At 39.9% G+C, this 19,015-nt stretch overlaps 1 protein-coding gene across 1 annotated transcript in view; it reads right to left on the minus strand.

Annotated features, from left to right (window-relative positions):
• LOC101417975 (retinal guanylyl cyclase 2) overlaps nt 1-19,015 on the minus strand; it is a 77,032-nt gene that overhangs the window by 34,025 nt on the left and 23,992 nt on the right. Inside the window, 4 exon segments of the mRNA XM_071212977.1 lie at nt 6,383-6,481; nt 6,484-6,526; nt 8,627-8,712; nt 8,715-8,802. Coding sequence (XP_071069078.1) covers nt 6,383-6,481; nt 6,484-6,526; nt 8,627-8,712; nt 8,715-8,802 — 316 coding nt within the window.

Consider the following 19,015-nt stretch of genomic DNA (forward strand, 5'->3'; position numbering starts at 1 on the left):
GGCCCTCAGCTCTGTTGCAAGTATTTCTGAACGTGACTCCTCAGGAAATTAAGATTGACTGTCACTGTGGGCCCCAAGGGGAGGGGGAAATAGACATTGAATAGATGGAACCAGAGTAAATGTGAGGGCGAGGGAAGTGTTTCACATGAGTATGCAAGGATGGATAAAAACATGTAATATTACACCAAAAACATATAGGGGACGACAGACTAATAATGTAAACCATAATGTAAAACATAGGATAACTAAAAAATTTAGAAAACTGTATAGCCTAGAGTATAAACCACAATGTAAACACAAATGTTACCTAGTTTGAAAGCTACTGTCTCAATATCTGTACATCAGTTTCAGTAAATATGATATGAATAAGTTAAAAGATTATCTCTGTGGAAGAGAAAAGGTTTTATAATGGATATGTGGGAGTACTGTGTATTGTATATATGAATTACTGTGATCTAAGGCTCTTGTGAAGAGAAGCTCAATAATTAGGGAAAAAAGAAAAGAAAAAGGTAGGATGCAGAATTTTTCCAAATCAATATGTATTCTATATCTAACCTTTAATCTCATAGCTATATTCCATTGTACTAGTAAGGGAACCTGGCATTATATTGGGCTTCACGTTTCAGGAAGTTTTGGATCACAGAGTGGTTCAACAATGGCAGCAGAGGAATACTGGTATGGGATGTTATTGACAGGGGACATATGGTTGACAGGGAGTTATACAGGGCATGTGTCCAGGGTGCATGGAAATGTTTGGATATACTCATAATGGAAACAATTTAAAACAACAGCTGGGGCGGTACTGGGTTCCTGGCCAGGAGGGGCTCTGTCGTGGTCCCTAGGGGAGCAGCAGCAGTCCCCCAAGTGCAACGGCAAGGACGAGGAAGGAATGAGGGTCCAACAGTGAGCCCCTGATACTAATGACTATGCTTATGCGCCTATACACCTGAAATAAGAACAAGGCCTAGAGCAGCACTGTGCCTAGGGGCTCCCTCCTGACAGCCTCTGTGTTACTCAAATGTGGCCAGTCTCAAAGCCAAACTCAGCATGTAAATGCACTGCCTTCCCCCCAGTGTGGGACATGACACCCAGGGATGAGCCTCCCTGGCACCGAGGGATCACTACCAAGTACCAACTGATGATGTAACTAGAAAATGACCTTGAATTAAAGGTTCAACGTGGACCAGCAGAATATCCCTGTCTACATGTAATAACAGGAGTTAAAAATGCTGTTTGACCTAAATTAAGGGGGAAATGGAAAGGACAAATGAGTTTATATGGCTATGAGTCTCTAAAAAAGAGTCTGGAGGTTGTCAGAAGGATTGCCCTTATGCACACCTGAGCAGAGTCCCAGAGACAGATAAAGTAGATACAACCCCAGGTATTGGTTCTTTTGAGGGCTAAAGAAACCCACAGGTTCTATGGTCATGGCAGATGGAGTTCACAGCCATGTCGGTTGGCCCTTCTTTGGAAGTGGTGTTTCTGCATGATGGAACTGGACTCAGATGTGATCTCTTTTCACAAGACTTTCATGCTACTTTACTGGAATTGTATTTGGTGCTGGGGTTTAAGATATATCTACAGGATTTGAATCTCTGGACTGACAATATGATAGCCAGTCCCTGAGCCTCAACAGACTTCAGCTCCTACACTCTGATTTATTGGACTTACCCCACTCAGCTAGCATGGAGTTGAAGAATGTCAACCACCACACCATGGAGCCTAGAGTGCCGACAACCAAAAGCAGGAGGATTGCATCCATTATCCATGTGGAATCTAAACCCCCTCTTGACATAGATGTGGAATGGACACAACCAAGCCAAGGTCCACAGGAAGGAGGAATACAGTAAGGATTAGCGTGGACTTAATGATATTCTATTTATGAAATATTGTGGTTAATAATTGAGATGATGCGGCATTGGTGTGGAAAAGGTGGCCATGGTGGCTACTGGGTGCGGGGAATGGGAGGAAGAGATGAGATGTCGAGGCATTTTCGGGACTTGGAGTTGTCCTGAGTGGTGCTGCAGGGACAATTGCCAGACATTCTATGTCCTCCCATTGCCCACTGGATGGAACGTGGAAGAGTGTGGGCTATGGTGTGGACCATAGGCCATGGGGTGCAGCGATGCCCAGAGATGTACTCATCAGATGCAATGGATGTGTCATGATGATGGGGGAGAGTGTTACTGTGGGGGGAGTGGTGGGGTGGGGGCGGTGGGGGTGAATGGGAACCTCATAGTTTTTGAATGTAATATTTTTTTAAAAAATGAAAAATTGAGTAGAATTTGAAAAAAAAATACATGTTAAGAATATAGAGTACCTAAAAGTTGATGGAAGGGGGTAGGTTGAACCATATGAAATTGCCATTTCTGTAGGTCTACATCATTCAAATATTAGCCATTTCATTAGGGCTCAAACTACTAAATAACTTAGCTAATCAAATTAATCCAGGAAGGCTTCCTGGAAAAGTTAAATGTTAAAAAGATGAAGGATGCAGCTTCCTGGAGCTTAGGGGGTAACGATTTTGAAGAGAGAAAAAACAGTATGTGCAAAAGAACAAGACGCAGAAATTAGCAAATTGCGGGTGTAGGAGGTATTGGTAAGCAGATTAGCTTGGCTGAAGAGGGGGCTCTGTTAAGGAATAATGAGAAATGAGAAATGGGGTTAATGAAGTGGGGAAGGGAGGGTGACTGGAAGAATGGGGGCAGAAGGTGATAGACCCTGAGAGCCAAATGAAGGCATTTGAGTTGAATACAAAAGGCAGTAGGGGTGCTGGACCTGCAGAGGGATTTGATGAAAGCCATGTTCCAGAAGATTAATCTGGCAACCTGCACAAACTGGATTGAAGAGAAAGAGAAGCTGGAGTCAGGGAAAACAGCTAAGAAGCTAATGTAGTAAGATCCTGTGAAGTGAAGGCGTGTTGAATGGGGGTAGAGGCAGCAGTAGGACAAGTGAAGATTAAAATGGTGAAGAAAATGACAGGTCTGGGGACAGGCTCAATGTGCTGGGTAAAGGAGAGAGAGTTGAAGTAAACAAGTTGAAGTCTGGATAGAGAGAATGCTGAGGGTGGGGATCAGAGGGAACCTGATGGCTAACTTTTCATTTTGTTAAATTTTGGATATGGGTAAGCGATCCCAGCGAACAAGTCCCTTTGAAGCAGGTAAGAGAGCTAAAGTTCAGAAATTATTTTGGTTCCTTAGTAAAACCCAAGAAAGAGAAACCTACCCTGTAAATTCTTGTTTTGAGTCAATCCTCATCACAATGGTGGGAGAGGGAAGTCTTCCCACACCCCAGATAATCCCGTAGCCAGCTTTTCTCTTTCTTCCCACACCCCAGATGATCACGTAGCCAGCTTTTCTCTTTGTCCTCCAGGTGTCCCAGTCCTTGTCTCCCCCCACCAGACCTTCTGACACTTACCACCAGGGGATAGTCTCTGACACATTAGCCCCAGTGGTTTTGCCCTCATGCCTCCCTTCCTAGGAAGATTGACACTTGCATATAAAACTGAAAAGATTGATACTTTCATTAAAGGAAATCATTTTTAAAGGTACAATTTCAGTCACATGGTTTTGAAGGAACAGCAGGGGTGGATATTTCGGAAAAAGGAAAATAGTATGCTGCTGCTTCTTCCTAACATCCTCTCTCCTCTGCATATTTTAACGCACAAGAATGAAAGAGGGTGAAATTCTCTGGTAAAAGGCTGGGTGATTAAATACATCATTACCAAATAGTAGTTCCAGAGAGCACTTATATATATGCTATTAGTAGCTAGAATGGGGCTTTATCTGCACTACACTTATATAATTGAGAGTTGACAGTAATGAATATACTTACAACTTACCCCATTTCCCCATTTCCACTCCAGAGCCAAATAAGAGCCTCTAGCTACCATTAAACTTGAACTCTTAGGAAATCTAGAAAAATTACTTTGGCTTATTTTTTTATCTGCTGGGGCCAGTACTAACTTAGAGTCATGCTCTGGTGTTATAATGGACTTTGGAGATCCTGCATAGTGTGGTAAAAAAAAAAGAACACAGAACTGGGAAACAGGAGACCTGTGTTCAAAAATCTTTTTGACCACTAATAGTCTCATATTTCTGAACCTCAGTTTCCCAATCTGTAAAATGGAGATTACACAATTCTTTTAACCCTTTCCTCTAAGGTAGGGAAAAGACTTCCTTTATTTCATTTCATTCTTTCATTGATTTTTTGAAATATTAGTTTTGCCAGGTACCGTACAAGGTGCTAAGGGAGGCAGACCTGTTTTCTGCCTTCACAGAGCTTATTTTTCTGTAGGGAGAGGTGAAGGATACAGCTTGTTAAATAAGTAATACCAAAAAAGATGGTAGAGGTAGTTCAGGGCCCTATAGGATCATAAAGAAGGTAACTTAATCTAGCTATGGGGATCATGGAAAGCCTCTTGAGGATGTGATAATTAATTCGAATCTTGAAGAATGAGTAGAATTTAGATGAGTATATCACAGAGCGGGGTTGGAAGAGGGAAGGCAAAGGGCGCATGTGTGAAGGTCTGGTATTGGGAGAGGACGTGTTATAAATAACTGGATGTTCAGCACAGCTGGAGCATAAGGAGGGGAGTGGTTGGTTAGAGATGAGAGGTCAGAAAGACTAAACAATGCAGGGCTTGTAAGCCATGTAAAGGAATTTGAACTTTATCCTAAGAGCAATGGGAGGTCATTTGAGGGATTTGGGCACAGCTGTAACATGACCAAATGTGCAATTTAGAAGCTTCTTCTGGCTGCAGTATATACAGAATGAATGGACAGAGCATCAGGACTATCACTTCAATTACAGAGTGAATGAAATGATAAAGGGAAAGAGTCAGAAATAGAGATAGTTCACACACCAAAAAAACAACATTGCAGTTATTCTTTATTCACTCTAAAACCAGAGTTTCTTATGTCTGGAAGTTGCCAACCTGAGATTTAAACAGGACTCTAGGAAGGTGAACATTGTGTTTTTTCTTTCATAGATGACTAATTCTGACAGGAAGTTAAGTGCTTACAATATCTGCAGCTGTCATTTCACTCTCTAAAGCTGGAATGAGGCAACCACTCTAAACTTTCAAGTTAGAATTAGCCAGATGACTAATAACCATATGACTAAGTCAGAAACAAGAACAGTTTCATAGAGAGAGAATGGCAGTATTACATACTTTCCATTATGAATATCAGGAGCTTCAAGTCCTCTAAAGCAAGAATGGGCAGATAAAGAGGAAAATGTTATTATAAGTTCTAATTTGACTAGGTATAGGAGCTAGACTTCAGAAACCCTGAAATGAAGACCTGAAACAGCTGCTAAGTAACTGCATGATTTGGGCAAAATTATGTTTCTTCATCTGTAAAATGAAGGAGTTGGACTTGGTAACTCTAAAATTTAATTTCCCACAGTCTTGTAAAGAGCAAAGATAATGCCAACTATGATCAGACTGACTCTCTCTCTCTCTCTCTCTCTCTCTCGTTCAGTCTTTTCTTCTGTGTAGTAAAATCAACAGTTTTGAAACTTATAATACCAAAGAGCTTTTTAAGTATATGACTACATGTTGGAATCTTGCATCTATCCGTCTGTCTTTTTGGGTTGTCTCTCTATGTTTTATGTCACTGTCTCTCTTCTTCATCCTTGTGCTCTTTAAAACTTTTGATGCTCAAGCTGTCTATAAGTATTGAACTGTATTCATTCCCTCTTTCCTTTCTCTTTCTCCATCCCTTCCATTACTTCACTCTTCCCTGGTTCTCATCCACTACCCCCATCTCCTGTTTCTTCTATTCCTTTGATCTGTTTTGATCCCCACAAGTATTCTGTAGTGCTGTCATTAGTATACTAGACAGAAGACACAAACAAAAAATGGACATTACAAGCATACCTACTTATTTATTAGAAGGCTCTGTCTGAATCCATCCCACACAATACATAGAGTGTTTATTTGTTAGGAACCCCTCCTTGTTTCTTTCTCTCTGACAGAGTGCATGCTGTCTCTAGTGACATCCCATTTTAGAATATGCATGGTGGGGGGTCAAGCTACCAAATTACCCTCCATTCAATCTGACAAGTATTTATTGAGCACCTACTGTGTGCCTAGAGCTTAGCAAGTTCCTCCAGGGACTGCCGGGGTCTCCAAACAATGCAGCCTAATCCTGCCATAACAGGAACTGACCATTATTGAGCTGGCTTTGTTTAGAAGGTTAGGCTGGGCCCAGGTTTCAGCACAGGAACTTCATTCTCAACTCCCAGGGTTTGGAAATGAGGTTAGATTATAAAAAAAAAAAGTGGGGAGTTGAAATCAGCCTGGGGCCTTAATTCAGGGCATATTCTCATTTGAACATTGTAGTTACTCCGTGCACATTAGAAAGATACAATTTATTACTTACCTCTTGGGAGAGTGTCAGTATTTTCAAGATATCATTAAAACAATAATTTGTCACTTTTAGTACAATATGCCCATCTACCACACAATTCTGAGATTCAGCATCCCAAGAGCAAGCTCTCTAAGGAGTAAGTACTTCATGCACTGCAGATGATACAAACAGGATTTCTTTAGCTACTTATTTAACAATTTTTATACTTTTTGAAGCACTTTCTGAGATTATTAATGATATGATCTATTTAGATCTAAAATTCAGCCTTTTTCTCTTATATACAGGTAAAGCAAACCTTTCACAAGCATCAGGTTCCATGTTATTCCTAGCTTTAAAATTCTATACTTTGATGAAGAATCATATTTTGTGCATATGGAATACTATGTATTATGGAGCAATTATTGATATTTCAGATGAAGGGTGGATCTATGCACATAATTGTCAAGAATTTAGAGGTTCTGAATTTCCCCAAAAGGCCTATTCCAACTCTCATCCACTACTGGCAGAAATATTTGGCAATGGCTATAAAAATTATGCACACTCTGTAACCCAGGGATTCCACTTTTCCTCAAGAGAAATATTTGCACATGTGTGCAAAGAGACATACGCAACAATGCTAATTATAGTTCTGCTTTATGATAGTATATAATTGGAAATACCCCAACTACCAATCAAGAAGGCTGTGGTTAAATTATGGTATGTCCTTATCATGGAATCTTCTGTAGCCAGTTAAAAAAGAGAAAAACAGATATTTATCACTGAAAGAGAAACATCATGAAGATATAAATAACTGATGAATAGCAAGTTACAGAACTATGTGACAGCATGTATATTAAAAACAAAACCATGTATAATGTACGTAAATGCACATAAGATGAATTGCAAGAGTAAATGACACTATTTATCCCATATATATTTATATCATTTGAGTTTTTATTTTAATACATATATTATTTTGTAATTAAACAATAAATAGAGGAAGAGAGGAAGAATGACTAACACTACTGATCTCTGTTGATTACTGGACAGCCTTCATATGACACTGAAATTTGATCTAATCAGGTCACTCTATCAGATGGGTTTAATCATCCTGCATAAATACATTCATATTCTAGTGCAGTCATTTCAGAACTGTCTATGCCAAGATCCCTTTTGAGCATCTTACTCTACTTTGCAGCCTGGCACTCCTTTGGATTTGTACGCTTTACTGTTTTATATCATATGCCCTTAGAAATTCTGCAATCCCCAATACTTCCAAGCAGAATCTGCACTGGGTGAGATTTTGCCCCAGGTTGTCTAATGTTTTGGTGTCATTCATCATGGGCTTGAAAGGACACACATTTACAGGTTTCTGCTTTACTTCACAGAGCCTTGCTTCCCTGGTGAGTGAAAAAAAGCACTAGAACAGGAATCAGAATATCTGGATTCTATTATTTGTTCTGCCGCTTAACAGTTGGCTGATAAATATTTATTGAGCACCTACTATGTGTGACAGATACTACATAACAAAGTGTACCTCATTTAGCTTCTCTGACCCTCTTTAAAAGAGGCTAATAACACTTATCTTACAGAGAATTAGAATAAGATAATGTCTATAAAACCCCCTTGAAAGTGGTTAGCCTATCATAAAAAGATAAATATTGTGATCGATATGCTGGAAGCCCAAAAAAGTCATTGGTTATCTAGATCGACTCCATAAAAATGCACATAACATACAATTTATATATTACTACAGGGGGATAGTGGTTCCCCTGAAACCCATTCATGGACCCATCCATAAGCCCCTTTGGCTGTTAATAGTCTTTAGCTTGTATAGAGATGGTGCTATAAGGTAGAAACAATGGACTTTGCATTTTCAGGTGATGTTGATATGATTTGTGATATGCAAAGACCCATCACCTAGGTCTAGGTCAAATTATTTTTAAGAAGGTGAGAAACAGAAGTGGGCCAAATGAGCACTTACCCAGATCTAGAAAGTAGAGAAATGGAATGGAAGAAAGGTTTGCTTAAGGCAGAAGCCTACTCAATGGCAACAAGCAGTAAAAAGTAAATATAGCCCTCAAATGAGGGGAGGGGGTGCCTTATACAAGATATGGACAAAAGATCTGTGAGAAGGGAAGTTGGGGCAGTGACCAAGAGAGAAGGCTGTGGAGTGAGATGATCTTATTGATCTGAGGAAAGTAAAACATCCCAAAATAGTAAAGTTCTGATCAACACAGAAAATCCAAAATTTCTTCAGTCTTGCCACTAGCCTTGATGAGATGAAGCAGAAATAATGATCTAAATATGCAGTTGAGTTTCAAATCCTGATTTTTCAGTATGTCTTCTAGGCTTTTTGGGAGCAGAATTCTTTCACAATGGCAAACATCCCCAAGTCATAGAAGAAGCCCAAGTAAAGGTTGATAGTCTCATGATGCAGGTCTTTTATCTGGAAACCATGAGAGAGAAGAATCATAGCCAGCTCTACTGTAGAGGGGGTTTAGCTGGGAACCAGAGTTTAGGCCATTCCTTTCTCTTCACTCTTGTTATGACTGGCATCTACAGTAGGCAGAATTTTGGCTCCCATGATTTTCACTGCCCAGTGTTGTTATCGTTGTCTGATTGTGTTAACTTATATAGCAAAGGGAGTGAGTCTAATCTAATTACATGAACCATTAAAAGCAGCATAGGAGAACAGAGAAGAAGTCAGAGAGGTACAAAATGTGAGAAGGACTCAACCTACCATTGCTAGTTTTGAAAATTGAGGAAGGAGACCACAAGACAAGGAATGTGCATGGCTTCTAGAAGTTGGGAAAGGGACTCAGCTAACAGCCAGAAAGGAAGTGGAGATCTCAGTTCTACAACTGCACAAAACTGAATTTACAGACAGTCTAAATGAGACTGGAAATTGGAGCATCCAGATAAGAGCCAAACCTAGATGAGACCTTAGTTTCAGCCTTGTGAGGCTCTAAGGAGAGAACCTAGCTGGCCTTCTGACCCACAAAACTGTGAGACAATAATTTGTCTTGTTGTGAACCACTGGTTTTATACTAGTTTATTGCAGCAGCAATAGAAAATTAATGCAATGGTAAAAGAGGGAGATTTCAGAGAAAGGCCTCTCATGGTAAATGAACGCTGGTGCTAGGGCTTTTTTAGATGATTCTTTTGGGACTCTGTGGAGCGACCCAGTAGTACTAACGGGTGTTAGTACAGTAAAAGGTACAATGAATTTTCTTTCTGTGAACACTCATCTACCCAGCATCTATTCAAATAAATAACCTATATAAACATCAGAGAAGGGCCTGGAAAATTAGTACCAGAAGATCTAGAATTGTTGCTACTTCCCTTTTGTAACCACTCATTTGTTCATGGATGCTACAAACATTTAGTGTGTGCCCACCATGTTCAAGGCATGAAATTAAGTACTAAAGATAAACAATAAGAAATCACTATCCTGAAAGAGCTCATTTTCAAATTGGGATGGTAGAAAAGTAAACTAACAATTGTATTTCATCATGAAATGTGTTCTGAAGAAAGGGAGCTTGGGATGCTACTTTATTTTCTCAGCTGCTAAAGCAAACACCATTCAATTGTTTGGCTTAACAACAGGAATTTATTGGCTCACAATTTCAGAGGCTAGAAGTCTTGTTTCCACTCAGGGTTGGTATCTTCTGGCTGACTGGCAATCTTTGGGGTTCCTTCACTTTTCCATCACAAGACAATGCACATGGTGAAATCACCCTACTGCTTTCTTGTTGCCATGATTTCTGATGACAAATAGGCACATAATCTTTTTGAGTCTCTCTTCTACATAAGTCACTTCTCTATTACTCCTTTCAAAATTCTCTTTATTGTTGATGTTTGAGGATTTGCATATGATACTACTTGGAATAGATCTATTGAGGTTTTCCCAGTTTGCAGTTATTTGGGTTTCTTCAATGTGGATGTATAGTCATGTCTTTCATCAATATTGTGAAGTTTTCAGGTATTATTTTTTAAATATTTTTGTCCCTTTTTCTTTCTCTTCTCCTTCTGAGACTCCAATATTCTGTATGATGTTGGTATGATTAATATTGTCCTATAGGTCCCATAGGCTTTGTTGATTTATTTCATTCTTTTCTACAACTATTTTTTAGACTGAATATTTCAATTATCCTGTCTGCCAGTTTTCTGATCATTTCTTCTTTCTTCTGGCTGTTCAAAACGGCTGTTGAGTGCCTCTAGTGTATTCATAATCTCCATTATTGTGTTTTGCATCCTCAAAAGTTCTGTTTATTCCCTTTTTAAAATTTGTAATCCCTCCTTTCGTTCATGCATGCTTTTCTTGATTTCCTTTAGTTCAATATTTATGTTTTCTATAACTAATGGAGATTTATCAAAGAAAGTAAACATAATATATTTGATTAGCTGTTTCAGTGTCTTTGTTTACTCAGGTTTATATTTTGTTCCTTTGAGTGGGCCTTCTCTTTCTGCAGTTTGAATGCTTTGTACTCTCTTGTTGAAATCTGTTTGCTTGAATAATTTGATGTGCTAACCCTGGAAGGCATTATCAGCAAAAAATTGCAAGCTATACTAAGAAAAAGGAAGATATGGCTCAGACAAAAGGAAAACTCAAAGCCCCAGATGAGACACAAGATTTGAGACAACTAATCAGATATGTTCATACAAATCCCCTAAATCAAATGAAGGAGTTGAAAGGCAATATGTCCAAAGTGATAAAGAACATGAAGAAGACCCTGGGTGAGCATGAAGAAAAAATTGAAATCTTGAATAGAAAAATAGCAGAGCTGAGGAGTTCCAGGAAGATGATATTGGAGTAGATAAGCATGGCTCAACTCTCTTACAAAAACAATAGAGAAAAGGCCAAAAGCTGTCTGAGGGACATGTTTTGGGGGTCAGCAGATGAGGACAGTGCTGTGAAACTCCCAGGAGGGCAATGAACTGAAAGATGAAGAAACCAAACCAACAAATGTGAGTTACTTAATCCTTGAGGTGGCTGGGAAGGGCTCCATCCACCACCATCAAGACATTAAGACTGAATAAAACCCCTGGATCACTGCAACTAACTGAGAGAAGAATAGAAATAGACATATTTGGCCCTGTCAAATGCTATAGAAGGGGAAGAAAAGGGGCAGAAAGAATATTTGAAGAAATAATGATGAAAAACTTCCTAACCTTCATGGAAGACATGAATAAAAGTGTTCAAGATGGACAACACTTCCCAAACAGAATAAATCTGAATTGTCCTACTCTGAGACACTTACTATTCAGAACGACAAATATCAGAGATAAACAGAGCATTCTGAAAGCAGCAAGAGAAAAGCAAAGCATCATATAAAAAGGAAACTCAATAAGATGAAGTGCTGAACTCCCATGAGAAACCATGGAAGTGTAAAAAAGAGTGGTATGATTATTTAAAGTACTGTATGAGAAAAACTAACAGCTAAGAATTCTGTATCTGGCAAAACTGTACTTCATAAATGAGTTTGAGAAATTGTGGGAAAATGGCATCAGATTAGGCAGACAAGGCTCAACTCTACTATAAAAACAGTGGCGAAAGAGCCAAAAGCAGCCCAAGGAAACTGCTTTGGGCATGAGCAGACAGGACAACTCCCAGAAGGGTGAAGGACAGAGAAGCAAAGAACCTGAAACAACAAACTGTGAGTAACTAAACCTCACAACTGCTTGGAAAGGCTCTGCTCCTCCACCCCAGACATATGAAGCAGGGTAAAACACCTGGATCATTGCAACCAACTGAGATGGGAGCAGACATCTTCCACCCTGTCAGCTATGAGAAGGGAAAAGGGAGGGGGAGTCAGCAGACTTTTCTTCAGTAAATTTGGTTAGGAGATTCCAATTCGAATCTCAACTCTGACCAGATCAAAACAATGGAAAATGGAGAAAGATACACCTCCTTGGAAAGGTGCACCAATGAGTGGAATCTGCTGGCTGGTCTGGAAATTACATGAACAAAAACCACAAGTGGGTCTGTCTGCTCTCTAATGTCTGGGAGAAAATCCATACCCCATTAGTTAATACCTGGCACAATTTTGATAATTTAACCTGGGAAATTTTAAAGACTTAGGATAATTTGAATCAAATATCAAAGAATAGCTATGAAAAAATAATAAAATAAGCAAGAGAGAGAAATTGGACATCAGAGGAAATTTACCAACGTATTCAGATGCCTAGATAGCAGCAAAAAATTACAAGCCATACTAGCAAACAGGAAGAGATGGACCAGTCAAAGGAATGATGCAAATATCCTGAAGAGATATAGGATTTAAGACAATTAATCAATGATAATCACACTACTCTCCTAAGTCAATTTAAAGAATTTAAAGAAAATATAACTATAAAAAGACACTGGTCAAGCATGAAGAACAATTTGAAAGTCTGCAAAGCAAAGTAACAGACATTATGGGAATTAAAGACATGATGGATGAGAATAAAAATACATTAGAGAAACAAAGAGGAAATGTAAATTGCTCAAAGACAGAATTAGTGATTTCAAAGACAGACCTCTGAACTGGAAAAGACAGGAGAAAAAAGAAGAGAATGGGAAAAAATGGAAGAGTATCTCAGAGAATTGAATGTTAGCACAAAACACAAAAACATATGCATTATCAGTGTCCCAGAAGGACAAGAAAATGGAAAAGGGGCAGAAAGTATATTTGAGGAAATAATGACTGAAAATTTCCCTACCTGTATAAATATCAATATTGAAGAAGGAAAATGCACCACAAAGAGAATAAATCTGAATAGACCTGTCCCAAGACACCCACTATTAGAATGACAAATGTCAGAGCTACAGAGAAGATTCTGAAAGTAGCAAGAGAAAAGCAAAGCATCATAAAAGGGAACTTTGATACGATTAAGTACAGACCTCTCAAAAAGATCTTGATTAACAATACTATTAACACCAAAATAGACTTTAGACGGCATGAAGATCATTATATATTAATAAAAGGCCCAATTCACTGAGAAGAAATAACTATATTAAATATTTATGCACCTAACCTCAGTGCGCCAAGATACATGATGCACATGCCAGCAAACAGAAGGGAGAAACAGATGTCTCTACAATAATAGTTGGAGACTTCAATACATCACTCTCAGTATTGAATAGAGCATCTGCACAGAGCACAAATAAAGAAACAGAGACATTAAATAATATGATAAAAGAACTAGGCCTACTGATGATGTTTTTTTACCCCAAAACATCAGAATATACATTCTTTCCAAGTGCCATGGATCCTTCTCCAAGATTGAATATGTTGGGTCGCAAGAGAAGATAGACCACATGCTAGGCCACAGAGAAAGTCTCAATGATTTCAGAAAGATTGAATTCATGCAAAATAATTTCTCTGACCACAATGGAATAAAGCTGGAAATCAGCAAGGGCCAGAAACCCAGATTAGGCACTAAGATATGGAAACTAAACAGGACACTCTAGGACAAACAGTGGGTCAAGGATGAAATCTCAAAAGACATCAATAACTACCTTGAAACTGATGAAAATGACAACAAAACATAACAAAACTTATGGATGCAACAAAAGCTGTACTGAGAGGGAAATTTATAACCATAAATTCAAACATCAAAAAAGAAGATCTATTTTAGCTGTCTCTGGGACTCTGCTGAGGTGTGCATAAGGGCAACCACTCTGAAAACCTCTCAGCTCTTTTTGGAGACTCATAGCCATATAAAGTCATTTGTCCTTTCCATTTCCCCCTTTTATTCAGGTCAAAAAGCATTTTTAACTCCTGGTATTATATGTAGACTTAGATATTCTGCTGGTCCGAGTTGACCCTTTTATTCAAGGTCATTTTTTAGTTACATCATCAGTTGGTACTTGGTAGTAATCCCTTGGCACCAGGAAGGTTCATCCCCAGGAGTCATGTCCCATGCTGGGGGGAAGGCAACACATTTACATGCTGAGTTTGGCTTCGAGACTGGCCACATTTGAGCAACATGGAGGCTCTCAGGAGGTAACTCTTAGGCACCTTGCAGCTCTAGTCCTTGTTCTTATTTCAGGTGCACAGCTCACAAGCATGATCATTAGTATCAAGAGCTCGTTGTTGGACCTTCCTTCTTTTTTGGTCTTTGTTGTTGGACTTGGGGGATTGTTGATGTTCCTTTAGGGACTGTGATAGAGCTCCCCTGGCTAGGAACTCAGCACTCCCTCAGTTGTTGTTTTTAATTGTAACCACTATGAAAATATCCAAACATTTTTATGTACCCTGGATATATGCCCTGTAGGACTCCCTGCCAACCATGTGTCCCCTGTCAAAAACATCCCACACCAGTATTCCTCCCCTGCCGTTGTTGAACCTCTCTGTGATCCAAAACTTCTTCAAAAGTGAAGCCCAATATATTGCCAGGTTCCATTATTAGTAAAATGGAATATAGTGATAAGTTTAAAGGTTAGATATAGAATATATATTTATTTAGAAAAATTAAGGTAAAAATAAATTGGGGCATCAAAAAATTTGAAAATGCAAAAGCTTTGTTTTTGATATTTTGCCTTCCATCACTGCAATAAGTGTTGCCCTGTATGCAAATTGGCAAGGCAAATACTTCCATCTTTTCCTCAGTGTCCACGTACTTTTTCTTTTTTTTTCCTCATTATTAAGCTTATCTTCATGAAAGTTTTAGATCACAGTAATTCATATATACAATATACAGTACTCCCACATATCCAACATAAAACCCTTTTCCCTTCCACAGCAGTAATCTTTTTACATAGTCATCTTATATTTACTGAAACTGATGTACAGATATTGAGACAATAGCTTTCAAGCAAGGTAACATTTGGGTTTACATTGTAGTTTATATTTTAGACTTTACAATTTTCTAAATTTTTAGTTATCTTATGTTTTAAATTATGATTTACATTTTAGCCTATCAGCCCCTATATATTTTTGGTGTATTTTAACATGTTCTATATTCATCCTTGTGTACTCTTGTGGAACACTTCTATTGCGCACACAGTTACATTGGTTCCATCTATTCAATACCTCTTTCCCCCTGCCCTTAGGGCCCACAGTGACAGTCAATCTTTATTGCTTGAAGGGCCATGTTCAGAGATACTTGCAACAGTGTTGAGGGCTTGACATGCTCAACTGCCCTAATGCACTGGGGGCTAGGGATGGGAGGATGGGTAATATTGCCCAAGAAATTGGGGGGAGGGTGGGGCAACATACAAACATAGATGATTGCCAGGTATTTGGTTGAGAGTATAATGATGAGAAAACTTTTTCAAAAATATAATAAGGAAGGTTACCTATTTAAGATGCTTAAAGGGGATAATACAATACAGGACAGGCTCCTAGGGAGTATATGAATGCTCATTTTGCCATAGTGGATTATATCATTGGCTAGAGGCCCATATAATGAGAGTGAAGGTATATCCACATCCCGGGGAGAACTGATGTTCTCAAATAGAGGGAATTGTACTTCTTGAGAGAAATGGTGACTTTTTATTTCTAACACCATTCATCTGTTTTCTAACTTTTATTCACGTTTTTAGATTTCACCTTTATTTTTTATTTTATCTTCTTTATTTTCATTTAAATGTTACATTAAAAAAATATGAGGTCTCCATATGCCACGCAGCCCCCCACCCGACTCCTCCCACATCAACAACCTCTTCCATCAATGTGGCACATTCCCTGAACCTGGTGAATTTCCCTTTCCCTTCCTCTTGACCACATTGACCTTTCAATTCATACTATATTCTTCTCCATATTAAGTTTTCCATCGCACTGTAGGTACTCCACTTCTTCACAGTTATAACTCTACAAAGCTTACATGAGTTTAATATCCATAAACCTAGGTCTCACATTGTTCTTCTGCTAACATTTACTATCAATACTACTATTATACTTTTTCTTTTCTTACATAATTTGCTTTCTCTGGCCCTAATATTTTACTTCAAGGGAACTTAGAAAACATAAAGGAAATAGAATAAGACAAACAAAGTGTCAGAAAGAAGACTTAACATGCAACAAAAACAACACCTAAATAAACCCCGAGACTAGATGGAGAAGCTAATCAACTGAACCAACACATAAAGAAAAAATGATGACCAGACAGCAACAAAAAATTACAAACCATACCAATAATCAGTAAAACATGGCCCAATGAACAAACTAAAAACCAGGAAGATGAGCAGAACATCAAACAACTAATCAAAGTTCACAAAACATATATCATGGACCAATTTAATGATGTGAAGAAAGAGATTAAGGTTATTAAGAAGACACTTGGAGCCATACAGAAGAAATTATAAACATATGGGAAAAGATAATGGATATGATGGTGATAAACAGCACAATCTAAGAAATCAAAAATACGCTCTCAGCAAATAACAGCAGATTTGAAGAGGCAGAGGAAAGCATTCGTGATGTAGAAGACAGTACAATTGGAATCAAACAGATAGTAGAATTGATCAACAAAAAGATAGAAGAAATCCAGCAGGGACTTAGGGACCTGAATGAAAACAAAATGCACAAACATACATATTAGAGGCATCCCAGAAGAAGAAGAGAAGGGAAAGGGGACAGAAGGAGTGTTGGATGAAATAATGTATGAAAACATCCCAAACCTATTGAGGGAGATGAATGTACATATCCAGGAAGGCCAGCACACCCCAAACAGCATAAATCTCAACAAGCCTACCCGAAGATATATACTTGTCAAATTATCCAACACTTAAGATGAAGAGAAAACACTGAAATCAGCAAGGGAAAAGCAAACCATCACATACAAGGGAAGCTAAATAAGATTAAAGGCTGATTTCTCATCTGAAATTGTGGAGGCAAGAAGGCAGAGTTATGACATGGTGAAGGTACTAAAGAAAAAATATTTCCGCCAAGAATACACTATCTAGCAAAGGTGGCATTCAGAAATGATGGAGAGCCAAAATATTCACAGATAGACAGAAACTAAGAGAGTATGCCAACGAGAAACCTGCACTTCAAGAAATACTAAAGGGAATTCACGAAGACAAAAGAAAAAAAAAAAACAGGAGAGACAGAGTTGGAAGAGAGTGTAAGAACAACTAAAAAGAAAAAAAAGAGAAAAAAACATATAACATGCATAAATCCAAAGAAAATAAGGTTAATGTAAGTAATTCCTTGAGAGTATTAACACTGAAAGTCAATGGATTCAACTCACCAGTCAAGAGACACAGAATTGCATAATAGATAAGGTAATATGACTTATCTATATGTTGTCTACATGAAAAACATCTTAGACTCAGGGATTCAAGGAGGCTGAAAATGAATGGCTGGAAAAAAACTTACAGGCAAACAATAACCACAAAAGACAAGAGTAGCTATATTAATATCAGACAAAATAGACTTTAAATGCAAAACCATTGTGAAAGACAGAGATGGACACTGCACATTAGTAAAAGGGTTAATCTTTCAAAAAGAAAGAATAATCATAAGCATTTATGCTCATAACCAGGGTACCGCAAAACATGGGAGGCAAACACTGGAAAAATTAAGTGAAATAATATATGCCTCTGCGGCGGCTTGCTCGGTCGGTAGAGGTGGGGTCTGGCTGCGGACGAGGGGTCGGTCCAGCTCTGGACGAGGGGTCGGTCCCACTTGGGACGAGGGGTCGGTCCGGCAGCAGACGAGGGATCGGTCTCACAAGGGGTTGCGCGGTTCGGCTGACGGGGTCGCCCGGCGAAGCCGGCGACGAAGGGGTCGCCCGGAGAAGCCGGCGACGAAGGGGTCGCCCGGAGAAGCAGGCGACGAACTGGGGACAAGGGAGGCCAGGCCCTTGTCGGGGGCTCTCAGGACTGGAGGGCGCACGGCAGAAGAACTACCGCGGAGACAAGGTAAACACGCAAGTCCACTTTACTGAGGGAGAGGCAACCGTTTTATAGGGGCTGGGGAAGGCTGATTGGTCGAAGCCACGCCCTGTTCTGATTGGTTGCCGGCAAAAGGTCAGTGGGCGGTACTGGACGGGGGAGGGGTGGTGGTTAGGGATTGGCTGTCGCTGTTGCTGGGGGAAGGGGCAGGGTTTAGGGATTGGTGGCTGCTGTTGCTGGGGTGGAGGGCAGACTTGAGTTTCCCGCCCACGCCTGGCTGTTGCTGCTGTCGGGGGAGGGGAAAAGGGCGGGCTGGATTTTTCCGCCCACACCTGGCTGTTGCTGCTGTCGGGGGAAGGGAAAAGGGCGGGCTGGATTTTTCCGCCCACACCTGGCTGTTGCTGCTGTCGGGGGAGGGGAAAAGGGCAGACTGGAATTTTCTGCCCTGCGCCTGCGCAGGGAGAAAGAAGGCATCGTGTGGCGCCATCCGGGAGGAGGGGTGGCCACGGAAGCATGGCTGCCGAGAAGGGGAGACCCGAGGGCACTCTGCGCCCATGCCGAGCTCCCTTCAGGGGTGGCGGTGAGTCCGACCAGCCACCCTATTATGGGGGCAGCGGCTTGGCCTACCGCGGCCGCTCCCCCGCCAGGCCAGCAAACCACGCTTCAGCCCGAGGGGTGACCGCATTTCCCCCTTCTTTTCAAATAAGGACCAGGATGGCAGCAGCAACAAGTAGCCGAGGCCCAAGAGGCAGTAAGCAATGAGGGAGGTGGGGCTGAAGAGGGAGGTGAGTATGACGGGGATATAAATGTACAATTTAGGGGGCGGTATCTTGCC

The sequence above is a fragment of the Dasypus novemcinctus genome, chromosome X (assembly GCF_030445035.2).
Source record: "Dasypus novemcinctus isolate mDasNov1 chromosome X, mDasNov1.1.hap2, whole genome shotgun sequence".
Lineage (NCBI taxonomy): Eukaryota > Metazoa > Chordata > Mammalia > Cingulata > Dasypodidae > Dasypus > Dasypus novemcinctus.